General features: G+C 41.4%; 1 protein-coding gene across 1 annotated transcript in view; it reads left to right on the top strand.

Annotated features, from left to right (window-relative positions):
• The window catches only part of nek7 (NIMA-related kinase 7), a 58913-nt gene that overhangs the window by 11017 nt on the left and 28862 nt on the right, over positions 1 to 19034 (top strand). The window contains exons 2-4 of the mRNA XM_020656825.3: positions 7791 to 7878; positions 15477 to 15617; positions 17656 to 17718. Of these exons, the coding sequence (XP_020512481.1) occupies positions 7819 to 7878; positions 15477 to 15617; positions 17656 to 17718 (264 nt within the window). The 5' untranslated portion in view covers positions 7791 to 7818. The remainder of the gene's footprint in view (positions 1 to 7790; positions 7879 to 15476; positions 15618 to 17655; positions 17719 to 19034) is intronic.

The raw sequence follows: 19034 nt of genomic DNA, 5'->3' as shown, positions 1-19034 counted from the left end.
TTCCCGACCTGGCTGTTCACATCTGCTCCTCACATCTGGAGACTATCCCTGTCAGATGGGAGGGGGGGCGGGGGATTTCCTGAGGTAAGACGTGACGTAAAAAAAACAATGCGGAAGTAGCGGACCAAGAGACGACGGGTGATGCTATAATGATAATATCTGCCTTTATATCATTGCTAAATGTAGTCCAATGGAATGACAACAGAAAACGTAATGCAGCCGTTTAATTACGTGCATGCACGGCGTTCGTAGTGGTCGTGTGTAGACACTCTATGCACCGTGCAGCAGTCACAGTATAGAAACATCACCCCCTCTTCTATTGGCTCGAGATGTATTCTCCAGAGAATAACCTAAACCTAATTCGGCTGTTTGCATTCACATATACATCCTTTTTTTCAGGAGATTTCTGCAAGTGTGAAAGCCCTATTTTAAAGTCTGTATGCTAATACTGTCAATGATTTCCTCTATATTCTTGCACTTCTTGCAATTAACCTTAAACAACCATAAGGTTCCTCAAACATCCTTAAAATTATAGCATCTCTTGCTATAAACAAGTGGTCTTGACTTTTCTTTACATATTATGCATTGGGTTCCATTTAAACTGAGCTGCGATGGTGGTATCACATTTTGTAAGGCTGTGAATGTACTGTAGTGAGGGTGTGCAAGCATAGCCCAAACCCCCAGGGTCCCCTTTCCTGAGTGCCTTGGGGGGGGGTTCTCTTCTTCACACAACCTGCACCTTCACACACTTAGCTGGTTTTTGAGGGATCACACAGCTGTCTTAAATGCAGCACTGTTTTTGCATACTTTGCCCACATGATTTGGTCTTTCTTTACACAGTCAGCAATTTGTCAATAAACATTGTTTATTCTCAGTGATTGACAGAATGAATTGGTTTCACCTTGTAAAAGAGGGATGCTGAGAGAAAAAAGAGAGAGGGATAGCGTGTCTGGCGCTCTTTTTGTGACTGGTACCAGGGCTGTCTGTCACTCTTCTTTTATCATTGAAATTGGAGTTTATCTTTTACAAGCTTGAGTGAAATGTTTTTGTTTTTCAAGTGATTATTAGCATCCTCCTTGGCTGCCGTCTCCCAGCTGATGAAATGAGAACATCAAACAGTGTGCTGCGCTAACGAAGCGGCTTGGGCGGACTGGTTGGCTGGCTGGCTGCTGCCTTTTGCTGTAAGGCACCTGCTGAATTGACAGGCTGGCAACAAAGGGCCCCTTGCCACAAGAGAGCCGTCAGTGCTGCTGTGGAGTGGGCAGGACAATGGAGTGGGCAGGACAATAGAGCCTAGGTGGCCCGGGCTTTTAGCCACGTGCCAGCTCGTGTCAGCAACACACAGGAGCAGGGAAGCACCAGGGAGGAGAGGTGGGGAGGACAAGTACGAGGGAGAAGGAGAAAGGGGAGGAGGACGGCCGGCACCTGCATGTGCTTGAGCTCTTTACTCAATGGTGGACATGTTTACCTTGCATAGTGGCTGAATACGTGAAAGGGAAATGGAGATGGAGACGATACAAATGTGCAGGTGTGTGCATATACAAGCCAACACACACACACACACACGCACACGCACACAGAGATGAAGACAGAGGAGAGTGCACTGTGGTTAATGGGATTACTGGCTCATGGAAGATCCGGTGATAGTACAGATGTGTTTTATGGAGGCTGCAGAAGGTGAAATGTGAGCACACAGGAGCAAAGCTCTGCACTAGTTTACTTGGATTGTTGGGAAATAAATCAATTAAGGCCTCACATGAAGCACGGGATGTTGGTGCTGTGCTATTTACTTCTGCAGTGAAATAATCATTAGCCTATAAAAATGTGAAAGTGAAAAATGTAAAGGAGGCCTATAAATAGTTAGCAAGCCGCATTATGGATCACTGGCCTTGTAGAGTCCCCATGGACCTCAGCGGTTTTCTTTGTCTTAATTCCCTTTTTTATCATTTCACTGTTTTCCCTCCACACAGGAGAGGGTGAAGGTCTGAGTTTTGTAAAGATATCACACACACACAGACATAAACATATACTGTAGATCCATTGTTTGCTCTATTCGTTGTCTCTATGTATTATTTTTTCTCTCTCTCTCTATAATACTCGAGTCTTATCTAAATACAAGTATATCTGTAAAGAGATGTGCATTCATTTAAAAGACATGTCAGATTATTTTTCAAATATAAAATGTCCAGCCAGGTACCGGTTCATATTTGGACACAATATTCAAAACATTGAATCCACCTATATAAAAACCGTTTGCTTATTCATTGTGGTTAAAATATAAGGTACATGAAAAACAATATCAGATATGCAAAACTATCAGTATCGGCCTAAAAAACTAGTTTAAACAAGGCTCTATCTGGAATTGTCTTGTGATTTTTAGATTTTATACAGTTTGAAATAGAGGTAGTCATAAATCCATCGACATTCTGCCGGTTGAAATGTAAATATTCTTTGTAGTGTTGTTATTTAGGTCGTCTGTCAGACTTATTGAGGTCCTGTAATATTCTCATCCTGAGCTACGTCCTGATTAACTTAGTACTTTTGTTCCCAGATTCGGTGAATGGACAAAGTTTAAATGATTTGACTCTGAAGTGTGTTTGGCTGACTTCATAAAGCTTCTTTTCAAAGGTTTCTCGCTTCTTCTTCAAATTGTTTTTTCTCTTCTTTTAGATTGCGGAACAATAAAGTTTCGTCTTCATTTCCTATTCCATCAAGTCTTGGACTGTCTTATTCAAAGAACTCAAAGAGCGGCTCACATGCTGAGGTGTATTCGGTCCTCTCTCTCCCTCTCTCTCTCCCTCTCTCTCTCGGCTCGTGGTCCACCAAACGGGAGTACTCGCGCATTCGGGCTAATGATTTTGAATAGTGATTAAAATGAATTGCAGAGTGCCCTGCTTCAGTAGTAGCTGGACCCCTCCATCATTAGCGCTTCTCTTCCTCTCTCTGCGTTTTTTCCTCTCTGTGTATCATCGGTTTAAGTCGAGCAGGGGTTTCAGACGAGGCCCGGGGTGGGCTTTCATGAGCACAGACTCAAAGATTTCCCTACTTCTTGTAATCATGGACACCACTCTTCTAGCACTTTCACTGTCGTCTTCTGGCTCCTCAAAGGTGCCTTTGATTCCCTCACATCCTACACTCGGGCCGGATAGTGTCACATTATGTTTTTCCTCTCTGCTTTTTTAACTCCCCCACAACCCCTCTCTCCACCTCCTTTTGCCCCTTCTCTTTTCTCTTCTTAGACCCAAGCTCATCAGTCTGTGTTCATATTTATTGTCCTCAGACCGAGCTGAGCTCTTCTCTTCAGGGCTGCTTAATTCCAGGACCTTTCCCCTTTACTTCCCCATTCATCCCCCCCAGTCTGCCTTGATCCACCTTTTCATAATCGGCTCGCTCTCTTTGTTTTTTCTCTTCTCCTGTTCTAAATGAATAATGCAGAAGAGAGGAAATGGGGATTAAAGAGAAGCTAAAGCCAGTGCCAACTTCTGTGGTGCTGGTGCACAGCTCCAAACCGTCTCTCAAAGGACCATGAACACATCAGGGCTAACAAGCTCCTTTTTTTTCTCTTCTGACATTTTTTCCCCTCACTTCTGCATCTGTCCCACTCTGTCCTATACTCCACCCCTGCTGTGCCTTCCTCGCTTATGCCTTGTCCAACTCACTTTTGCCGCAGTTGACCGTAGATTTTCTCTTTCGTATCGACATTGAATGACTTGTCGTCAACCAGTTTGCTTCAAGATCATTTTTTTTACATCCTTTTTAGGGCTATTCTTTAAGGCGGAGCAAAAGATTGTCATTATACTGATTATGGAAATGATCTGTCACAATTCTGTGGCAGCAAAGACAAATAAAGAAGGTGGCACACTGGAAGCAAGTTTTCTTGGCGTAATTTAATCAGAACATTTATGGTCCATATTTTTTTTGAACAATCAAGAATTGGCTAAATCGGGCACTTACAATGTTGTTCCAACAGTCTATTTCTTGTTAAAGAAAAGGTTCAGAGTTTAATACAAGTAAAATGGACGATTTAGCATGTGTCATGATAACATAAAGCAAAAAAGAAACCAAAGATTTAAAATATTTATGATAGAAGAAGGTGAGATGCTAATGTATCTCAGGTAAGTGGAAGTAAAAGAAAAGAAGCAAATAAACAGATGAGAAGTGTGCTGGAAATGTGAGAACAAAGAAGACTGCTGAATAGTTAATATCCTTCTCTTTCCTCCTCTTGTTCTGCCTCATTGTTTCTCTCTTCCCTCCTGTACTGTATAATTACCTACGTGTGATTGGGCCTGCTGTGAGAATGTCAGCCTGCAGTCTCACATTAGATGGAACACAGTCAGAAAACCGGGTTTGTTTACACTGAGTGGTTGGTGGTCTGAGCGGGGAACTTTTTTTCACATTCCCCAAAAGAAAAACAACCATCAGTTCATCAGGGAGATTAATGGTGTTCTTGCTAGCTCACATGCTGAAAATCTAGCCAATTTTTATCTGCAAAAAATCCATCACTCCTGAAATCCTTATTGGAATGGATATGATCATGGGGGTTGTGGATAATTTGTCTAAGTTTTTAAGTACAATTTTAATCATTTGCAAGTACGTGACGCCACCAGACGCATTTAATCATGAGTCAGTGTGAAAAAGTGAACACTTTAAATGTTTCTAATATGATTGAAGATAATCACTATGATCAAATAGTGTATTAGTTAGCTTGCATTGATTCTCTGTTGTACATTTGCAGCTGTCTCAGACCAAAGCTCAGAAAGAATCACAGACATGCATCTATGAACAGTGGGGGGATTTAGCTTTTTAGCTACTGCACCCCAACTGTTGGCAGTGTCCTAGCCAGTTTGCAAGCCAACATTCTTGTTCCCATGACAGAAAGCAGGCAGACTGGCACCTTGAGTTTCTGCTGCTTTGTGCCTATACCAAATGTTTCTACAAGTCTAAAATTCCTCACTGTGATGAGAGGACCTTTAGTGGATCAGAGACTATCAGAGAAACTGTGGGGCAGGGTTCAGGGAGCGAGAGATTTAGCAGATTTAAGGTTCACGTGATGAAAGTTTAAATCAATCTGTGTGTTTGATTCCTCCAGTCACTAGGACAAGCCTTTGCGCACTGCGTTGTGAGTGAGAGCCTCGAGAGTGTGACCTCGCCTCGTTTGATTGAGTTAGCGTCGTTAATTGTGCTTTATTCCAGCGTGCGTTAATCCAACGTGGCAGTCTTAATTGATCTCGTTAACATGGGATGTGGGAGGCAAAAGAACGTCAGGGAGCTTGGATGCCCCCTGGTTATTTTGACACGTAGACAGTCAGAACCACAAGAGGGTTAGGGAGAGGAGTGAGAGTGCCGGAACCAATCTAACAAAACACAAGGCTGAAGTGCAAAGAATCACAGCGAGAGGCATGGAGGGCGCCAGGGTGGATAACTTGTAAAATCCCCTGTGATACTGAAATCAAAATGCCACAACAACCAGCTAGTCAGCCTTAATAGGCCCTTGTTTCACATGGTAATACATTCTCCATGAAGATCCAGCATGTTCCATTTAGTCTTGAAAGGACTTGATGTGAAACAGGAATATGTACTTATTCATGTGTATGGCTGCTGTAAGAGTTTTAACACAACAACATATTACTTCTGCATAGCGTGAAAATATATTTTTAATTATATTGACTGTCTTTTTAAAATAATATTCATTCATTTGGACCTTTTATGATAAATCTTTGATCACCACTGGCATTATATCCAGTTATAACAGTCAACTCAGTCATTACATTTAAATATCCAAATTCTTCCAGTGTGAGCTACATTTCCCCGGCTATGGTCCTGTCCCCTTTATACATTGTATTCAGGCCAGTGTGCTTAAGCATGGTACAACAACATTGTGTGACCGCGCTCTCAAAGATCCTGTTACTGCTGGTCATGGAAACGTCAGAGGTGCGTGAACATGAGCATGATGGGATTTTGGCAGCCAAACCAGAGTTAAACCATTACAGGAGTCATAGCCATTTCTGGCAAAGATTTTTCTTTTTTTTTATTAAATTGAAAACATGACCCCAAAGATTCAGAATAGACTATTTAAAAATGTTCCTCTAGTTTGCCTTTTTGCCTCCAGCAGTGGGTGCTTTTTAAAATAATTTTCTGAGTATCTTACATTTGAATTGATTTAAGCTTGTTTGAATGTTAATTTAAGATAATAATATTCTCAATATACAGTAGTCAATGAAATCCCAGGAGAAATAGTATTGTGCAAACATTTTAATGATCTTCAAAGCTCTCATGAAGGCCAGTGAACGGCTGGGGGAAAAAAAGGCTGAACTCATCTAAAATAAACAACCACAGTTTATGCAAAATACTTGCCTGTTCATGCACAAACTTATACATGCCTGCTTACATGCACATAGTACGGCCCCTCAACACACATACAAACATGCACTTACTGTGCCTTGTATGTCTATTTGGCAGATGCCTAATTAGCATCATTGGCCTAAAGTGAATGAGGACACAAGCAGAGAGACAGGTCCTTTTTTGTTCGTTCTCCTCTTGTACCAGGTGATTTTTTTCAGATGTAAATAAAACATAGAAAGAGAAAACTGATAATGGTTGAGTCCTTAATCTCTGCAGTGAAATCTGGATTAGTAGACAAACCAGAAGTCATTTTCCCTTTTACCTCTTATGGTGTTCTTATTAATAAAAAGTCAGGACTTCTTTTTTTTTTTTTTAAACAAATCATCTGTTTCTTGTTTACTTTTGACCACTATTGCTTTCCAGGAATACAAATTTAAAACATTTTTTAAAAGCTCACTGTGTTTGCATGTGTTCACTTGCCAGTCTTCTATCCCGACAAATATATGTGCTCACATATTCTTAGTTTAATTTTGTGTACTGCACAGCAGACATACAATTGCATGCGTGCAATACCTCATCTCACATATGAATAGTGGACGACGCTATTACCTGCATATAATATCTTGCATGAATTAAAAGTAAATTGGTGTTAATTGTCGGACTATGTAACCATATTATGTTCATTGCAGAGTGTACTGGGAGTAATCACAGCGCATCTGTCAAAATCAGATTTCTTCCCACTTACATGAGCTGAGTGGAGGCTCCAGAACATAAGCTAATTGCATGTGTGAATATAATCTTTGCATCATACTTGTTCAAATATTGGTGTAAATTATTCATTCAGGTAACATTTCACATTATGGCAATGCCTGTTTTAACTATGGTGATAAGCCAAGCAACTAGTGGTGGAGTATCTTGTGCAATTAGCTTGTTTCTAGGCTACATGCCAGAACATGCAATTAAACAGCTCTGTGGCATACACCCATACCAAACACACTCACCTCTGTGTGACCTATATTTTCTCAGAAAACAGAAAAAGACGTGGAGCTGCTTAAATGGTGGTATAACCAGTAATTCCCAGGAAAGGTTCCTTGGAGGAATGCCAAAGAAAAACAGAATGGTATTCTCTCATCTTTGTTCAGATTAATATCGCTGCCTGCTGTACTTCTGCCACGCTGCAACTTGAGAGGGACCGAAACAAAGAGTGTCAAATCCACAGGCGTGACGTAGGATCCAGTTCTGCTGAAATAGGACACTCAGTCAGGCAGCAACTAGCACTGGATAGTTTGGTTCTGAAAAACAGAGGACAGTTGTCTGGTTGTTTGAGTTAATTCTTGAAGTTTTTAAAGTATGTTTTTTTTTAACAAGAATGACTGATTAGTGTTCGGTATGATAGTTAACATTTAGACAGCTAACCACTGCTTGTGTTTTGTGTGCTTGATTCTCAGAGGTGCAAAGGATCAAGCGCCTAACACCATGGATATGGACACGCAGCCTCAGGGACAGCAAGCAGCCGTGCCCGTCTTTCAACCCCAGGTACACACACACACACACACACACACACACACACACACACACACACACACACACACACACCAAACACCAAACACTTATAAAACTGCCGACAAGGGTTGTAAAGTATAAGTATCATGGACCCCAAGACCTGTGGGGCTTGGTTCCAAACCACTTTGAATTTAAAACATGTTAAGAAAATGTTGCCAAATACATACAAAATACATAAATTCTGTTTTCTTCAAATGTATTGGCTAGTTGTGTCGTGATGTAAACATAGTTTTCTGACACAACAGCAGATTTCCCGTGGACGTTTTTTGAAATTTAACATCTTAAATTGTCTCAAAAAGAGTTTTTAAACATTAGATAGCAATTTTACTCAGGCATGTCTGAATACTCTATCAAATCTACGCCATGTAGTTAGAGTTATGTGATGTTTTATTCCTATTTTCTGTGGATTTGCTTGTCTATTTGACAATTCATGGCATATATGGCAGCATGTTCACAAGCTGACCGGTCATTTGGGCAGTGTTCACACTGCAGGTAAAAGTGACCTGAATCAGATTTTTCGGCTCCTCACTCATTCAGATCAGATCTTTTTTTTTTTTTTTACGACATTAGGTATAGCACACTAAACTTTTCTAATGAGAATTGGGCCACTTTCATATGTTGATCCAAATCAGATACAGTTCGGATCTTTTTTAATATGAAGTCTGAACAGCGAGGTCAGATTGCTTGCGACTTTCTTGTCACTTGCTGGAGGGAGAGGGGGGGCTTACCAACCGTGTTCAACAGACCCAAGCTTTCCCTATCATAGACAAGTCTTCCATCAGCAGATCATCATATTTTACAAAGTCAGAGCAAACTGTGATATAAAAAATATATAAAGAGGTTAAATACATAATGCAAAATAAAAAACCGGCTGCAGCAGCAAATGCAGGCAGAAAAGCCAACCATGAATGTGCGAAATTAAAGCTTACAATATCTTAGTGCACAATAGATTTGAATATATGAACCCCCCGTTTTCTCCTTAAATGAATTATTAATCCTATATGGTGCTTCTGACACTTTAAGACGTTATATTTCAGCTGCATCTCCGGCGGTATATGGAGCAGTATAGGGCTTATAAAAAAGACTATGAAACATAATTGAAAGCAGTAAGTATGCATAATTTGATATCTTATAGTACAAAGGGTAGAAGGCTTCAGTGTTTTGTTTACTCTCTTTGCAGGATAATAACTGTTAAGCCTGAATGATATAGCCTATTTCACGACCTTCTGCCCACCTTCTTGTCTTTCTTTACGATTTTCGATGTGTTGTTCAAATGTCTTATTTTGTTATTAATGCTGGGTTCCTGACACGTTTGAGGGTTTGCATTCCAGTAAGTTCTTTTAACAGACATGTCACAATGTTAAGTAATGCGAGTGGTTTTGTAGAAATGAGTAAGGGTTATGATATTGAAAAATGCTTCCCCATAGCTCCAATGAAAGGGCGGACATTTAAATAAATAATGACCATACAACACATTTATTCATTTATTCCAATAATACTATACCTCCTTTTTCAAATTTTGAATTGTAGATATTCTGTATGACCCTACTTCCGTGTGCCAGTCAAAATGTGCAGGTTCGAGCATCCTTCAGACCACTGAAGCCTGTGTGTGTGTGTGTGTGTGTGTGTGTGTGTGTGTGTGTGTGTGTGTGTGTGTGTGTGTGTGTGTGTGTGTGTGTGTGTGTGTGTGTGTGTGTGTGTGTGTGTGTGTGTGTGTGTGTGTGTGTGTGTGTGTGTGTGTGTGTGTGTGTGTGTGTGTGTGTGTGTGTGTGTGTGTGTGTGTGTGTGTGTGTGTGTGTGTGTGTGTGTGTGTGTGTGTGTGTGTGTGTGTGTGTGTGAGATAGACAGCAGAGGATGAATGTTGAGTTGTTTCTATTGATCAGAGCTCTAGAGGCTGACAGAGCCTGGCCTCCCTCTATGCCTCTCTCGGTTCGATACACCTCAGGTTTGCTATGCGCAGATCTGGTCACTGTTGGATTTTAATACCGCCCTCCAACATCAGGCCCATTGATTTCTTTCAAGAAGGATGTTTTTGCCTCCATAACTATTGAATAGACTTTAAACAAAGAGGATCATCCTTATGCCCCTGAGTAAATTTGGATTTTTTTTTTCAGAGAGAGAAACAACACTAAAAATAGGTCTTTACTCTCAGTTGTTGTTTTTCTTGTGTATGCAAGGGCACTGCAACATTCACACAATTGCCAAGGGGGTTAATTTATCCTAAGATGTGTAATTGCAAAATTAAAGATAATTGGGTTGCCCACAGAAGAAAGTCAGATAAAAGCTCTAATGATTAATTTCACTTAGGCAACACCCCCACGCATACACACATAGACACTAGATCTTCTGCTGATCTCCCAAAAGTTGATTATGTGTTATTGTTCAGGCTTAATGATTTCTCTCTCTCTGTTTTTCCATCTATTTCTAGCAGTTTACATCAGTGTTAATTCCAGGCCCACTCTCTGTGCTTAGTTTATTGGTAGCACAGGGAACTTTCCGTGTTGCATCAGGTATTTTCACTCTCACAGAGAATGTCTGAATGGATTTCACATTTAGTGGGAGATATAGAGAGTCAGTCAGAGTATGAAGATGGCTGTCTAACCAGCATCCAGATGGATGTCTTTCAACAAGTCCTGTATCTTCCTCACACTTTCCCAAGGTTCAGTCTTCATGCGAGCAAGGGGAGGAAAAAAAAGCACCAGCCATCTCCTGGAGAAATCTGAATTGTATATCTGATGAAGAATATTCTGTATCGCTTGCAATATCATTTCTCTTGGTCCCCGAGGTATGATGCATATGCATTAGGTAAACGAGATGAGCTAGTAAGATGTGCATTTTTAATGGCGCATTTGCTCTTTGAGTGAGTGGGAGGGTTGGTGATGAGGCCCCCTCAGATCAGATTTTGATAGTCGCTGCAGAGTTTGACAGACATGGATCTGTCTGTAAGCGATGAGACAAGGCGGTGCTGTTGTGGAGCAGATTGAGAGGAGAAAAACGAGCAGCACCTTTGGGGTGAATCCTGCCGGTTTGACTGCCTGGCTGGCTCACTGGCTGACTGGCTGAGGATGAATATTGCATGGTACCCCGCTCAAGGGGGCAGGTGACTGGTTAGGGTAGGAGAGGGAGCCCCCCTGCCTGCCAGTTCCTCTCTGTCTCTATACTTGTATCCCTTCCTGTCTCTCTTGGAGACTACATCCACTGTAATCGACTTGCACTTTTCACTTTTTCAATGTGTCGACACTTGAGTTTTTTCGTCTTCTGTTTCATGTAGATCCCTGTTCTTAGGAAAATGCTAGAACAATAACAAACGAAACAAAGATTAAAATCCTTATCTTGTTGTTAATACAGCAAATGAACAAAACTCTGCATCACAGGCGACATCTAGATAGCAGGGGGGGAAACACAGTACTCTTGTTTGGCTGGGTCTGAGCTGATAAAACCTGTTTTGGGATCTGATTCAACTTGACTTGAAATCAAATATTTTACAAATTTTTGATTCTTCTTAGTCTGAAAATTCAACAAGCTAGAAATGTGTGGGCACAAATGAGTGATTGTAGCCGTAGCGGTTTCTCAAAAAAAAAGTTTGAAAAGCACTCAATGCATTGCTTTGTGTATGCATAATCATCTGACAAACACAAATACAGCTAACGAAAGCAGTGATATCATGTAATCTGCTTTATTAAGATCTAAATTAAGTGATTAAAGGATGCCTGGTTCGTTGTGGGCAGTGTGCCAAACTAAAGAGATTTTTTTTTATTGTGGCTGGTAAAGGATGGACATGTCCTGGTCTTCTCTCTCTCTCTGTTTCTGCATCCCTTCCTTTTTCTCTCCATGGGAGACGGCACCTCTGTGCCGCCGCTGGCCTTTCAGTGGCAGCCGTTGGCACTGCTGGGCTGTCACATCACACCCTCTCCCCTCTGTTGCTTGTCTCCCACCCCCCGTCCCTCTCTCTCTCCGTTTCTTCCACATTCTCTTTTCCGCTCTCCATGTGTCTTGTCAGTTGTGTTTGGCAACGGTGTCATTACTGGGCAGCCCGTATCATACGCCCTCCAACGAGTTGTCTGTCTGCTCTCCCTCTGTCTCTCGCTCTCCATCTTCTCTCTCTTTCAATCCCCCCTGCTAGTGACTCGCCCATGGCGCTTGTATGTCACCTTTATACCCAAGACACACTGTCCCTCACAGACATTTCCCATAATGCCTTGCATGGCTGCCACTTAATCCCCATCCCCTACAGCTTGTCCCCATCACCAACCAGAGTGTTGAGTGAAAAGAGAAAGCGAACCACATGGAAAGCACAGAAATATACATCAAAGATGGTGAAATTCTGTATTATGGAAGTAATAATCAATGGGCCAAACACTGTTGGCCTTTTTAAAAAAATATATATATATCTTTTATACAGTATATCGTTAAACTTCAGAATATGTTTGCCCTTTTGATATGTTACCTCTTCTTTTCAAGTCTGAATTGCTTATTTCCTTTTTTTAAAAGAATGGACACTCAGAGACGGAGTCCAACATGTGTCCCTTGTGACATGTGTACAGCTCTTATATTGAAAGGAACACTAGGCAGCACTTTATCTATAATATTTATAATGCATGTTTAGATCCTTACAAGCTGTAGTCTTCAACCTTTTCCTCCCAGTTTGTTCAGACACTGACCCATACGTCATTCAGGGTCACTCCTCTGTGACTTCCTTTTAAAAATGGAAGTGTGTGTGCATATGCGTGGGTGTGTGTGTGTGTGTTTGTTGGGCCCTTGTGCTTCAGCTGGGAGCCCCTGATTGTGTGACACCCGTGTGCGGCAGATGAGACAGCCTGTCAGTCAGCCTTGGCCTGGCTGCCCTTTGAAGGCCAGGCCAGGGGGCGAAGAGGTGCCGCAAATGGCCTGTGAAGTTTACATACACTGCCCACTGCTAAACAGATTACCTCTAATGAAGTGTCTAATGCCGGGGCCGCCGGCTGACATAATCCTGCCTGGCAGCCCGGCCCCTTGGCTGCCAAAAAAGCCGCCCTCCCTCCAGCCCTCTATTCCGCCCTCGCATGGCCTCTACTGCCACCCAGGGCGACTCCACATGGGGAGGTGCCCACTGTTAATCATGCCGGACAGTGTGCGATCTGACATGCAAATGTAGGTCATTGCATATGTAAATGTGTGATTACGGGGCTGGCATGCCAGGACACATTAGCAAGACTGTGCTCTCAGCAGGCGGTTGTCACAGCGCTTTAGAGGCTCATGCTAACATTTGTCAAGCTACCACGCAGCGAATGAAAGCAATGCCCTCTTGTCCTCTCTCTCTCTCTCTCCCTCTTACTCATGTACACCTCAAACTGTACATTTTTCATCCTTACACAAATGCTTCTGTCACTCTTAAGACTGCACAGATTCTTTATTGCAAAATACGGTCACGCCTTCAGTGCCACCCTCTGAGCTCTTTTTGTAGATTTTCATTTTGCCAGTATGAAAGTTCTTTTTTTATTTGAAGTCTACAGCCAAACAAAATGTGGTTATTGGAAATGCATTTAGAGGTGCCATATGTATTGGCAAAGACGTTTAGCATCTTTTTGAAACCTGCTGTAATGGTGAACAATGGGCTGTGGAGCGGTGTGTTATGCTCTCTGCCAGAGTGATTCTCAGACAGCATGGGATGATGGTGGTGTCATGCTGAAAAAATGTACACACCTCAACGGTGTTAAGTGTTAATTGGACAAGGCATCTAATTGGCTCACGCCTTCAGAAGTCAACTTCAAACTTGAAAATCCACACTGCCCTACCATACCTATAAGTTGGGCTTTCTTTATATCTTTCCATTTGTTAATAAAACTATGAAATGCAGAAATTTCAAATCTGTGTTGGACTGAGAAGGAGTTTTTACTACCATTAAACTTGAATGAGGAACTCTGAAACCTTTTCTTTGAGCTATAGATTTTAAACTTGCTTCTATCCTTTATTTTCAGGCTGCCATACCAAGATATTATAGATTAAGAACACATTCAATGACCTGGTAAACAAATAAACATAGCGTTCCTAAAAACAATAAAAAAACACATAACCTCCTAAGAAAGAGCAAATACTGCTGTCCTTTCTAACATACCAATGTGTTGGATCTTGCTCAACATCATTCAGCCTAAATGTTACTGGTTGGTTGCAATTAACTAAGTAATGAAAACAATGTATCTTACTGATGGAAGCTTTACACACACAGTAAATGTTTCTAATTGTCACTAGTTGCAGTCTAATCACACTGGTGGTTTTATGATTTCAGTTTCTTTTGGATTGGTTAGATTGTTGTTTTCACAGATGACATGTCAGTCCTTGAGAATTCTGCACAGTCTCAGATATTTGCTCTTGGTAACGCTTACAAACTGCAAAAGACGTAAGAAGCAGTTAGACCATGAAGACCAGAGTAACCATGAATGTGATGCAGTTTAAGTGCTTGGAAGATGAATTATTGACCTTCTCCTCCTTTTTGTCTTCCTTCCCTCTGTCCTAAGTCACTTGCCCCCGAGCTGCTCCCACCGCCACATTGGCAGAAGCGCTGGTGACATGTGGCATTCTGATATCTGTCACCTTCTGTTTGCTCCCGCAGACGCCTCGTACAAGTTTACCAAAAGGCTTGAAAGGTCAAGCAGCCTGCTCCGTGCTTTTTTTCACACTTTATGTCCAAGGGGCTCATTCTGGTTTATTTTTGACTTTGTTTTTGTTTTTTTAATTGTGGAAGGTTAGTGTCTCAGCCTACACAGCCAGTCATGTGGCGAGGAGAAGCGGGGAGTCCTGTAGTCTATGGCCCAGTGCCAGACTATCAGTGATGTAACTTGGCAGACAAAGGAAAGAAAATCACTCTCTCTTCTAGTGAACTTCAAAAGAAAGTTAGATGGGAAGATAAGCTGCCTGTTTTTATGCAGGAAGATATTTTATCCGTCACTGTAAGGAAACAGGTTTTTATCTCTCCTTTAAAGGAGGTCAGAAATTGGTACACCCCACAAATAACAGTCATGTAGGTATCCATAAGACATCAAAACAAAGTTGAATTAACAAAAGAACATTTGAAATATCTTTTTTTTTTATAAGCTAACTGTGTTGGATTAGAAGTTGGAATTTGGTGCCAGCAGGGCAGACACTTCCTAAAAACTCTGCCAAGCTGTCCTGCTGCCTGTGAAATGTAAATCAGGTTGCAAGTTCACACTTTTCGAATTGATTATGACCAAAGAACTTGAGCAGTGCCCTATGGGTCTTAAATAACAGAGCAAAATGATTGTCCTCCATGTATTGGTTGTAGTGAGTTGATCCTGCAGCTACAGTCCTCTCTCAGTGTGACACATCAGCCTAATGCCAGTCAAATCATCAGCAGCCTCTTAGCAAAACAAAGACCTGAAGCTGGTTCCGCTCGCCACAGCTTCACCCACATCTTTCAGCCCGATCATCTTTCATCGAGTCGTTATTGAACTTTAATGCTACATACACGATAACAGCAAAATGTCTTCAGATCTTGTTTATCTGTTGTTGTTTTTTTGATCGTAAAAAGTGTGCCTGTGCATGAATGTAATCAAAGTTGTTTTGTGTCCTTTCAGAAACCATTGCAACCAGATATGGGCCATAACTCGCTTGCAAACTTCCAGATTGAGAAGAAGATTGGACGTGGACAGTTCAGTGAAGTGTGGCGGGCGAGGTACCTGTTAGACAACACGTCAGTGGCTCTGAAGAAAGTCCAGGTAAGAAAGACATAGTGGAGGTGTAACTTAAATAACAAGTTCGGTTAGGGTATAAAATGTTGAACCATTCTCGTCTGTAGCATCATTTTTCATCTATAGTCATGCTTTTGTGGTTCTCATGAATGAACCACCTCATATATTCTCTAATTGAATATTTCAAACTATATACAGGATATTTTACAGCAGTAGAACATCACACAAACACATCTTGATAAACTCAAGAATATGCATTCAAACTGATGAACTGTTTACATCTTAAAAAAACATCTAAGATTGTAGGTTATGGTTCTCCACTACTACTACACTGTCCAACACACACTCCAACAAGCACTGGCATTATGTATCATTTTGTTGTGGTAAAGTATAGTACTGTATGTGTATATAATCAGCATTGATCTGTATTCACAAGATGACATTAGTGAATGTGAACATGAGAACAAACATGCACAGTCATACATACAGTTTTCAAAGACTTATACAAAAATATACAAACTACCAGGGGTTCGTTTCAGAATAGGAGGTTAAGCAAACTCTGAGTGTAACCCTGGGCTCTGCGTGAAGTTACCCTTAGTTGGAAAACACAGAGTTTCTGGTTCCAGAACAGCTGACTTGACTTAGTTCAATCAACTCTGAGTAGGTTCACTCGGAGGTTAGCACGTGCACCACGGCTATAAAATGCCAACACTAATGGAGCCCCTGTACTATGATACACCATGGCAACAGGTAACAAAGAGAGGTCCTCGTACTCTACCCCTCTAGAATTAGAAGCAACGCTGCTGCAGGGGCAAATAAAAGTGGAGTGGGAGAAAATTGATGCTCGAGAAGTTTTAATGTAGTCAATCATTTAATATTTAATCACACCTATAAGATCACTGGTAAAAACTGTAATGGTATTCATACATAAAATGTACTCTCATTTAGGCCTATTTGCATCCAGGGGGAGAAAAGCTGACTTGGAAGCATCCGAAAATGAAATATAATACAGAGTTCAAAGTAGACTTGTATATATTTTACATATTAAACCAAGTAAACATAACTCAGAGTCTATTTCAATGTTCTATTTAGGTGAATTGTTATCATTATTGGAACAATATAAAAAACTTTATTTGTATTTGAAGGAAGTAAAGAGGACCAAATAAAATGTGTCTTTAATTAACTGCTCTGGGTGGGTGAGGTGATGCTGGATAAGATTATGCAGATTATTTAAAGAAAAACAGTTAAGCTCAAATGTCATCTGAAAATGATAACGATAACTAGCTTATATATCCTCTTTTGATGTAAATGTTGACCAACTTCCTGCTAAGTAATGTAGCCTCTTCATCTATAAGGCTCCTCTAAAAAAATACATGCCAGGTTTGACAAAAAAAGGCTAGTTTTAAAAGGTAGCTATGCCTACCAGACTTTATATAAAACAACCTGGATTGTTACTCAGACAAATGGTCAATCTCCGCTAACACACGTGTCATACGGACCAAATATATGAATGAGGATGAAACCGTGTTTCTGGCTCTGTAAGAGGAACGAGACTGAGAGAAATTCTGGGTTAATTGAAGAATACCTGCTCCTATCCAGGTTAGGTTCACAGATGCAGTTACCATAGTAACTAACCCAGGGCTTAAGTTACCTCTGTTATTGGAACGGGCTCGAGTTACCTCTATTTCTCAGGTTTAAGTAACCTCCCTTTCAGAAACGGAAAACCCAAAGTTTCCCTCATCAGGGTACAGACTAAGGTTTTACACTAAACCTGCTTTCAGAAACGGGGCCACAGGAGGATAAGCTCTAGTTGAGCACACACACAAATAGACACACTCTTTACACACACCTCACACAAATGTTACCAATGTTATGTGTGTGTTTCTCAGATGTTAAACACCTGTAGTCACTCCAACGCCACCCTCTAGATAACACCAACCATGTTTCCTGTTTAGTGTTTTTCCTATTTTCACTCTGTTTCTCAATCTTACCATTTCTTGAATATGTCATAACACCCTCTGTCCTCTCTCTCCCCCCCCTCTCTCTCCTTTTGATCTCTTGATAGATATTCGACTTGATGGATGCCAAAGCTCGGCAAGATTGCATCAAAGAGATAGATCTCCTTAAGGTAAAGAACCAGAGAAGGAGAGACGGCGTCATGTGCTGCGCTCTGTTCTCTTAAGGTGCCTCAGCTGAGACCTTCCACCACAGGAAAAACAATTGATCTGCACCAGACGGCTTTGGATTTGTGTGTTAGTGTGTGAGCACGTGCACGCATGTGCACAAATTCTTGCATGGATATGAATGCAGGGGGTTGTTTTAGTTTTTGTGCACACAACTGAGTGTGTGACTGTATAGTACATGTGTATTACTGGCTCTTTATATCCCTAAGCTTGTGTGTGTGTGTGTGTGTGTGTGTGTGTGTGTGTGTGTGTGTGTGTGTGTTTGTGTGTGCACAGGGGTGCTCCAGTGTTATTTCCCCCCAGGCTCACATTGACTCTCTTTTTTGAATGCCAAAGCTATTGTTTTTCATCTTTTTTTGTAATGTTTAGAGCCGGTCTATGGTGCATCACCATGGAAATTTAACTGTCTCCCACATGTGTCTCTTGATGTTTTACCTCCCCTCTTTCCCTATTTTTAAATGTTTTCCTCCAATAGCGTGGTTTCATGTCTCAAACCCCCATTAAAACTTGTCAGCTGGATTCCTCTGAAATACTAATGAACAAAGTAATGATAGCTCCAATATCTCCCCCTGTATACAACAACTCAAGTCCAAGTTGTGTGTGATATGTGTGTCTGTGTGTGCATCATGCATTCCTGGTTAGATTCCCTCCATATATGAGGCCTTGCCCGCATGTGTGTGCACTTCAGGCAGTTTATGCACATGCTCACGCTTACATATACACATTAGAAAAAACAAAACAAAACCAATTAGTTATTTTCAAACACATCAGTGGACCTCCAGGGTCTCTAAAGGCCAATCAAATACAACGATACTTAGATGCAGGCAAGACCAGGCAGAGAGCTGTAATCTGAGTGGAAGATCATTGACTTGACGGCAAGAGACGGCGAAGTTCGCCTTGATCTGTATCTCTCACCTCCTAAGAGGGGTCAAGGCATGGTTAATGTCCCTCTGCCAGGTGTTTCTCATATTTTGTCACCCACATTTTTTTCTCTCTTTGTCTTCCTCCATATTTCTGTCCTCTTCTTCCTTCTGTTTCCTGTCTCTTCTGTCTGTACCTTTTTCACCCAGTTGCTATCTCTCATCTATCCCTTTCCTTGCTCATCTTCCCCCCTCAGAGCTTTTTGTTCACTTCCTTTCATCCTGTAAGCTGATTCCAAGTGAACATGGAAGTTACGTCGAGCCCCTCGCTGCCCAGCCAGCCTGATAATAACGGGCTGAGTGTGAGAGAGAGACAGCCCCTCTGCCGTATCCCCCACTAG

This window comes from Labrus bergylta, chromosome 6 (genome assembly GCF_963930695.1).
Source record: "Labrus bergylta chromosome 6, fLabBer1.1, whole genome shotgun sequence".
In the NCBI taxonomy this organism is placed as follows: Eukaryota; Metazoa; Chordata; class Actinopteri; order Labriformes; family Labridae; genus Labrus; species Labrus bergylta.
This window is presented reverse-complemented; position numbering and strand designations above follow the sequence as displayed.